The sequence below is a fragment of the Alligator sinensis genome, unplaced genomic scaffold, assembly GCF_000455745.1.
Source record: "Alligator sinensis unplaced genomic scaffold, ASM45574v1 scaffold647_2, whole genome shotgun sequence".
NCBI lineage: Eukaryota > Metazoa > Chordata > Crocodylia > Alligatoridae > Alligator > Alligator sinensis.
In genome coordinates, this window is record NW_005841832.1 from 5246997 (window position 1) to 5256378 (window position 9382).

Consider the following 9382-nt stretch of genomic DNA (forward strand, 5'->3'; position numbering starts at 1 on the left):
AGATGAACCACAGCTGCAGCCTCCTATGCTTACTGGACAAAGAAGCTGGCTGAGGATACAGGAGGAAGCAAGTTACCTCTCACTACCACAGAAGGATGGTGACACTTACGTTTATGTTCAAAGAGCAAGAGGGAAGCAGAGGACATTTTTTTTTAACTGATCTTGTTTCTTTTACTCCCCCCACCCCCATTTATCTTTTAAGAGTATTTGTTTTTTTAATAATCTGTTAAATCATATCCGATCTTCCCAAATTTTGATGGAAGACTTCCAAGAGGCTTATGGAAACAATTGGGTTGTTGTATCTTTTTGATAAGTACATTTTCTTAGGAATAGTTTAATTACTGAGGTTCTATAGACAGTTCCTTTCCCTTACAGTTGCTTAACAAGCACACATTAATGAAATGTTAAAAAAAAAAGCTTTACATTCCAGCATAGACAAAACAGAGAAGCAGAAAACCTCCACACCCTTAAATGTCTTTAACTCCTTCATTAAGAAGCAACAAGAGAAACAAAGCTGATTTTTTTCATAGATCATCTGTAAGACTGGCGGAAAGTCCATGCTAACTACCATTATTTCTATTTTGTCACAAAAAAGAGGGCTGTACATATTCCAGAAACTATTTCTTGAATTCACTCATTTATTCCAACCAATATCATCTAACTTAGATTTGCCTTTAAAAAACCTATAAATGATACGTGCTTCAACCTGCAAGATGCACAATATAAAACCCCATAAGTCTTGTTATAGCGTGCCCCAGATTCAAGAGTCTTTTTTTTTTTTTTACTGACCTTTTATTTTGAAGAGAGGGCCGTAAAAAAGCTATCACTGGTTGAAAGAAAGAAAGAATCATGACAATGCATCCAATGATGGCATGGGCTCCTGCACCCTGGGGGAGACAACAGCATAGAGCATTGATTTTCCTGATTCACTTTCTCAATTGTTGTTTTTAAAGACAATTCTTCGCTGTTTGGAGAGACAATATATTTCAGTTATACCAAAGTAAATAAATAACTCCACTGAAGTCAGTGAAGCTACTCCAGATTTTTCTGTGGTGCAAGTAAAAATAGAATTTGGTTATTAAATTTAATTCTAGTATCTACAGTTGTGCATGGTGATGAATCTTTATATTTCTAGGAAGAGATCCATGTATGAAATGGATCTCCCATAAGCAGCAAAACACAACATCAATATAATAACAAATTGTCTCTTTCTATTCAAACCCCCTCTCTCCAAAATTTAGCAATTTGTTAGTAATATAGTTTCATAGTTTCATAGTTTCAGGGTCGGAAGGGACCTAATAGATCTTCTAGCCCGACCCCCTGCCAGGGCGGGAGAACAACCCAAAAACACAAACAAAACCACTCACCCTAAAAACAAAAACGGGACTCAAATGAGTCCAGCCAGGTAAGTATCCAGCCTCTTCTTAAAGATCCCCAGGGTAGGGGCCAGCACCACCTCCCTTGGAAGTTGGTTCCAGCTCCTAGCCGCCCTGACTGTGAAGTAGTTTTTTCGGATGTCCAATCTGTACCTCCTCTCTCCTCTATACATCTTGAGCAGATTTTTTTTGGTTAAAGCAAAACAGTATTCTGACAGGGAACAGTAACAAAAACAGGGTCATGAGTTGCAGTACTTTACTTGGAAAGATATGAACTATATTGCAGGTAGGAAATTTGCAAGTAGTTGTGACCCCGAACTTGTAAAATGACTTGTAAGCATAGACATTTAAGCCTCAGGCAGTCCCATTAATATCAGGTACTCTACTCAGGAATGCGAAGTAAAGCCATTCTGGCCAATTACAGGGAAAGCTCCAAATTGTGAAATTTTGATAGGGACTTTCCTAGCATATTTCAGAGGTTCTCTGGACTTGGCTCAAGACTTCCAGTTCAGGCACATATCCAATAGAAATAAAGCTGAGGTAAAGCAAATAGCATTTTTATTATTCAGGAAAAAAGAATATGCACATATGGGATGTGAAATAGAGACATGAGGTGAAGTAATGAAGCAGAAATTAAGTGATCAAAGAGGTAGAGAAAAATCCCTTTATCTACTATGCTATAATGGGCATAAAAATGCTATAATGGGCATAAAATGTAAAGTGGTGTGATGATGGAGATTCTACTGTATCTGTACAATTCAGACTTGAAAAACGGATAAAAATCTTTAAGTGGATTATACACTGGAAAATCTGGATGTCCCTTATACACTGGATAAAACATTCGTTTCAGTTTTTACATTGAAAGGCACTACAACACAAAAAAACATTTTCTTTTACATGCACTAACTAGGAGAGTTTGTGGGGAAAACGGGACTAACTTACATTACTCCATCCCATTGCTGCTACAAAGGCTAGTATGAAAGCAGTTGTTGTTTTTGCTACAGTTAACGCCATCAGACACCAGTGAACCTAAGCAAAAAGATAAAATGCTAGGTATTAAGCTCAAACTTTGTATGCATTAACATTTTCATTTGCAACAGCAAGAGTTAAAGTACATTTGTTTACATTACTAAAGAAATTCACACTTTGGAAAAAAAAAAAAAGATGGTATAAACCTGTTAATTTTAATATGGGCTGTTAAAAACAAGTGTGCTGGGGTTCCCCCAAAGCAGCTAAAGCATATTATCATTCATTTGCCTCTTACTATTCCATTTATTCATGTAGCATCACACATTTAAAGTTTCTTTGGTAGTTTTAATATTTATGTTTAACGGCAGACAGTTTTTAGGTAGTGTTTACTAACAAAGTTAACCTCTTCAGCAAAATGTCAGAGAGGTTTTTCTTTTTTATTCTAAAGAAGGATTAACAGATGCAAAATATGTCATGTTATTCCGCACACGAACTTGCTGCAAATAACACTACAACATAGAGTATGTTATATTAAAAACTAAGGCTAACATACCCAGATCAACAAGGTTTCAAAAAATCAATTTTGAAAAATAATGTCAATGAGAAAGAGGCAGATCGGCAGTGAAGCTATGACATTTTATACCAGCTAAGGATTTGTCTTAAGTTATTCAACTTTAGGCACCAAGGGCCCACAGTAGGTCAGCTGGCAAGAAGGTGATTCCTAGCTGCTTGGAGACAGGAAGGAAAGAAATGTTTGGTTGACACAGGCCTCCTCATTCATTTTATTTATGCCCTGCCTCCATCTGCTGGTAGGACTATGTAACACTAACAGTGTGGCTCAGCATATCAGGGACCATGAAGGATGATTAGGTAATGCTTATAACTGAGCTGCTGCCCTTTGCATTTAATAGTCATTTGATAAAATCAGTAAAGAGCAGTGGGGAAGTTCTGCTGCAGTGGGAGCAAAAGTCCACAATGGAACCAGGGTTCCCTCCCTTCTAGAGTTAGAGCCATCTCAGACCCACTAACTTCTTCCCTTTCATACAACCCACTCCTTCATTTGGCTATGTAGGGGGCCAGCTTCAAGCTGGGAAATATATAATATCCTACCTGTGGCCTGGTGGTTAAAACAGTGCTAGGAAGCAGCAGCAATACTGGTTCAAACTCCCTCTGGGTAAAGAGAGCTTAAAAAAAAAAGTCTCTCACTTTCTGGATGAGTGCCAGGACCACTAGGTTTTTGACCAAAATATGAGAAGGTTGCCATCCTTCCCCAGGGTTTAGGAGCTGCTAGTCATGTTTTTTTCTGTATCACAGCTACAATTTTGGGATATATACTTGCCTAGGTATGTACATATGGAGCCACATACCTACTGAGTATGTTGAGTGGCAGTGTAGACAGTTGAGTATCTGCACTGAATGCAGAATAAGATAGCTAACTGTGTGTAAATAACAAAAATGGCAGCTGTGTGCCATATAACTACCATTTGGGTATCTCAAGTGACACATACCCAAGTATCTTTTTGGTATAGTAAATGATTCTGCTGTTTCAGGTGCCACCGTCCCGGATATTTTTTAGCAATTTCTTTAGTCATAGAAATCTGCTGAATGTGAAAGATCAGGTCACATTTTCTAATAAGTGATCTGACTTGTGTGTTTGCATGCAACAACTGTGTTTAAAAAAGTTTATCCTTCCCCAGCAAAAACCTTATCTGGGTTTTTCTTATAATTGTTTGCCCACTTTATCATTCAATTTTCTCATTATTGTACTGTTATAGTTGTTACTACTTTTTGTTACATTTATTTACATACCTGAAACCAGACAGCTTTGCCAAGGAGAAGACTGAGAGAGGCTTTTTTCACATTCCTAGCAAATAGCATTCCCATACTTCCTGTAGTCATCCAGGCTATCAACATGAGAGCCCCTTACAAAGAAAAAAAAGCTGACCAAGTTAACTGTAAACCAACCTCAGTTAAAAAAAATTCAAGTACTTTGGGCAGTCCTAAGTAATGATAAAACCCAGATTGGTGATACTGCAGTAATATTACTCTTTAAGCTGGATTCTGCAAATTGCTGAGTGTCGGAGCACATACTCAGCAACACACTGGTATAGACACTTAAACATTGAGCACATGAATAATTACACTCTGAGCTTAAAGTTAAATACTTATGTAGGTACTTTGGTGGACAGCTGTCAGAGTATTCAGTCCCTCCCAGATTTGAGTCCTATGGGATTCTTCTGTTTAGTGTCATAATTCATAAAGGTATTGCAATAGCATTTTTCTTTCTTTTTTTAAGGTAGATAACAGATAGGCAGGTGTTTTTGATTGTTGCTAGGGAATCCAGAATCTTGTTTTTTGTCACCTTGAATTTTCATTCCCAAAAGTAGACACACATAGCGATGATTTCTACATGATAACATTACAGAATGAGTCTCTGATTGACATGTTTCTATCTTTGTTACTTCGCAAATTGAAGAAAAAGTTAGTAACAAAATCTGTAAAACTATTAAGGCTTGATATATGATTAAATAAAAAAACCTGAGTTCAAATTTAGAATGATAGATTAATGGCCAGTACTGTGCCCTTCTTAGGAAATGTATCATTTACTTGGAAAGCTGTTACATTTTTTTTGAGAGACAAATTGTAAGTAACTGGGATTATGTTGAAGACAATTATAAAATGAAAGATCTATTTGGAATACTGGCATAACAAATAAATGTATGGGAACACCCATCATTTTAAGATATCAAATTACCACCAAAAATATTTCTTATTTTTCCTCACAAATGTCAAAGATCCACTCAGGATAGGCAAAATTCAGTCCTGTATTAGTTTCAGACAGATCTTCAGGACTGGGTACTGCCTTCTACCACAGGAAAGTATACGCCTGTTTGCCTAAACAAGAACATACATTTCCCAGTTATAAAGGAAGGTAAATACTTAAAGAAAACTCTTACCATGAGCCTTAATAATGGATGGTGTAGAACTGGTGCCACCTACTGCCATATAGCTTGAAATATTCACTTTCTCGTTTGTGATAAAAGGTATCTTTGAATGCTTCTGTATCTGTCCTACAAGGAATCAAAAGATATTCAAATTCTATTTGTCCATGGAATTTTAGGAGATCCCCAAATCTGTTTAATATCTATATGTTTACCCCAGGCACTTGATATCCCTATCTTGGGAACATGAAGAATAGATAGTCCATGCTGTGAGCATGATTAAATATTTAATCCATTCTTTGCACACACAATATTTGCAAACTTGCAAGCCCGAGTCTGGGCTCATACATCCACATTTATTCCAAACAAATGGTAAGTTTCAGGAAGTGTTGATTCCCTGCAAATTACACTAGTCCAGTGCACTGAGGACTTTGCAGGATCAGACTCTAAAATGGTATTCCCATTTGTTGGGATTTAACCAGAATATTCCCTTTTACATCAATACAATTGGTCTAATAAGGCACTATGGGGGCAGACAGAAGTGACACTTTTTTCCATGATTTGGCTCCTACAAGTGCTCTATAGCCATGTCATAACACGCGCGCACAGTTGCAGAGTGCTTTTCAAATGGTCGATTATGCAAAAACGTAACCCGAGTTAAATCAGGTAATAAAGTGCTCTAAATTAGAGAGCCTTAGGGCAGGGGTTTTCAACCTTTTTGGGTCACTGTACCCCTGGTGGCCAGTTGAGAAGGAAGGAGTCCCTCAGCAGCCGGTCAAAGAGCGGTGGTGGTGGGGGGGGTCCCCCAGCGGCCAATTGGTGAGTGTGCCAGCAGCATACTGGTGGTGAAAGTGCTGGTGGCACAGTGGTGGCAGAAATGATGGTGGTACAGTGGCACCCACTGCCGAGTACCCCCCGAGGCCTTCCTGCGTACCCCCAGGGGTACGCGTAACCCCAGTTGAAAACCTCTGCCTTAGGGAACTTATATATAGTTCCCTATGAGGTTTGTGTGTCATGCCCCTGGTCTGCCACAGACAGGAGGCAGAGAGCTTCCACCCTGGACAGCCAGGGAGTGAGGGGGAGAGTGCAGCTATCGGGGGTGGAGGGGCCTTGGCTGACAACCCCAACCCCATGGAGAAGGTCCCCAGTGCCCAATGGCACCGCTTAGGAGTCCACCCCCTGAGAGCACCCCCCCCACCCCATGGGGGAATCCCTGCCCCTGTGTCCCCAGGCAGGCACAGGAACAAGCCCAGAGACACCAGCTTGCCCAGCTGCCAGGCTTCCACAGCAGGCTACAGTGACTTCAGCCTCCTGGCCCCAGCCAGTGCATGAAGGCTCTGAACTCTCACCAAACAACAAACACCTGTTTACTTTTGATGACGCTGTAATTTTAAGGGCTTTGTGTAAAGTGCCTGAAGTTACAGCTTGATCAATAACTTCTGTAAGTGGCCTCTGAAAACTTAAGGGTCCTTTTTTGCTGATTCAGCTGTAAAAGTCTGGCTCACCAACAAGACATCTTGATTCCTTTTGAAAAAGTTTTAAGACAGGAATGATCCTCTGTCCCAATTCCCGCAAAAAATGTTACAAGACTGTCTTAAGAGCAGTCATGAGGCAAACAAAAGATAATTTGACCCCTCCCCCTTTTTTTCTGTCCTGATGCCAGATTATCCCCTCCAACAGCAACAAGCACTGATATTTTTTATTTTCAGCTGTGTCTGGTTGCAAAAGGGGCATTTTAATATTTGGAATTACAGATTCACTAGTGACTAGGGCAGGGAAATGGGAGACATGTTCTACTTAAGTTCAAGTTTACTTCTATTTTCTCCCCCACCTTTTGTCTTAATTGTCATATCTTGAGGGAAAAGGGCCATCTCCCGTTATGTAGTTGTACAGAGCCTAGTACCATGAGGCTCTGGCTTTGGTTGTTGCCTCTAGGTGATATCAGAAAGCATATAATAATGTTAAAAGATAAATATTTGGAGAAGCTATTCCGCTACAATAATGTAAACTTCAGGTACAACTTCAATTTATTACTGTATCACCAATGTCTCTTTTCAGACCAAAAAATGGGCTAGAGTTATCTTGCTGATATTTCAAACCTCTTTGCCTTGGCCAAAAGGTAAAAAAAAAAAAAAAGGGGGGGGGCATGTGTTCCCCTCCCCAATTATTATTTATTTTGGATCCTGTGTGATAGGGTGACACTCACCAGATACTGATGGTCCAACAGCCAGAAATATGAAGTAAGAAGTGCCGGCAGCTTTCAAATGAGTTGACATGGCATTTTTTGTAGTAAAAGAACATTTGATAATACCATTGTTAAAGGAAGTCACTATGTTCTGCACATCGCCCTAGAGGAGGATTATATGAAATTATTATGCAAGACATTTGTTACACAGCAATAAAAAGCATGGAAATTGTAAGTTTAGTAGTACAAAGTAGAGCTACCCAGTCTTTACTATTTAATAAAATGTATTATGTGCTATTCATAAGAAATACTTACAGATTTTCACCATGCCCCACTTCTCACTAGAAGTTGAGGCAGCCAGGGGTAAATCCAGGATTGGGCAAAAGGGGGTGCTGCAGAGGTGCAGAACCTCCACTCCCAGCCTCCTCCCCTGCAACCCACTAGTATGGGCAAACCATGCTGTGGAGTCTCTGGGGACTTTTCAATTTCCCAAAGCAGGTAAGCATCCCTACCCTTCCCCTCTGTGCTCGGAAGCATGTCCCCTCCCTTCCCTTCTCCTTTCATCCCCTCCTCCAGGCACTGCTGCTTTCCCAGCTGTCCTGGGGGTGGGCAAAGCTTCAGACCTTCTCCTGCCTGCTCCTGCGCAGGAGCTAGGCTTAGCTGGGAAGAGTGGTAACAGCCATGGGAAGAAGGTAGGTTCCCCCACACTGCCTTGTTCCCCCAGAAGAAAGCACAAGTGCAGATGCAGGAAACTGCTGCAGCTATTGCAGCCCTAAGTGAGCCCAGCCCCAGCACAACCCAGCTGGAGTGGGCAGGAGCAGCTCTGAAGATTCCCCTGCTCTTGGGACAGTGGGAACAGCAGCCATGGCAGGTGGGGGATGAACGGGATATGCCTCTGAGCACAAAGGGAAAGGGAGGATTCTCTTCTACTTTGAGGCATTTTTAAGGTCCCCAGAAACTCCAGCAGCACAGTCCAGTCTGAAAGGGGGCTGCCAGCCACACCACTGTACCCCCTCTGGATCCACCCCAGCACTGTTTGCCTTTTTCTTTTTTTTTTTTAAACTTAATTACAGCTCATTGTGGGCCTGACTCCAAAAATTTGTATCTGAAAAATTTTTGGCAGGGGGAGAAATTCCATTCTCTTCGGGGGAACTATCCATGGAAATATGGGATTACTTACACACAGAAGGCTTGGAACTGTACACTTAAGCCAAAATGTCATTCTTCTATTCAAACATTTGTTCCCAGTGCATTAACTGTGAAATCAAGACTCAGGGCCATATTCTTCCAAATACTCACTGCAGCATAAATTAAGACTGAACTCAACTGCTGTCAATGGGTCAATTACAATACAGTTAAGAATTAACACAAGATTTATTTTTAGTAAGACAAAGAGAGTGTATTTTATTACTTTGTTGCAGAAGGTACAAACAATATAGCTGTATTTTATTTAGCTTACATTTCTGATTTGCTAAATGTTTGTCGGAATACTGCTTATTTTAAGTTTAGCTGTGTAAATCCATGAATGTGGCTAATGTTTTTTTTCTGTTCCAACATCTCCCTTGGCTTCTGCACATCTCCTCTCCTAATACCAACTCAGAGTTTGGGTAAAAGCGAATGTGCATGTAAATTCAGTTCTAGGGGTTAACCCTGTTCAGAGCAGAATGATATCCTCAAGTTTTGATACTATAGTTTGGATCTAGATGATCTTATTGAACTGTCCAGAATTCAACACTGAAAAATCCACATCTCAACCCCAGCAGCTGAATAAAGCCAACTGAGCAACAAGAAATCTGAGTTGTTATTATACACATACATACAAATTAACCCAAAATTATTTTACCAGAGGCAAAATTTCAGGAGTAGTTCGTCCAGTTGAAAAGGCATGTTGGACTTCTATCCGTCCTGCT

General features: G+C 40.2%; 1 protein-coding gene across 1 annotated transcript in view; it reads right to left on the minus strand.

The window, feature by feature from the left end:
• Nucleotides 1–9382, minus strand: part of LOC102375328 (putative ferric-chelate reductase 1) — a 71570-nt gene that overhangs the window by 40586 nt on the left and 21602 nt on the right. The window contains 6 exon segments of the mRNA XM_025197351.1: nucleotides 790–887; nucleotides 2319–2405; nucleotides 4155–4267; nucleotides 5303–5416; nucleotides 7494–7635; nucleotides 9316–9382. The exon segment at nucleotides 9316–9382 is cut by the window's right edge and continues 8 nt beyond it. Coding sequence (XP_025053136.1) covers nucleotides 790–887; nucleotides 2319–2405; nucleotides 4155–4267; nucleotides 5303–5416; nucleotides 7494–7635; nucleotides 9316–9382 — 621 coding nt within the window.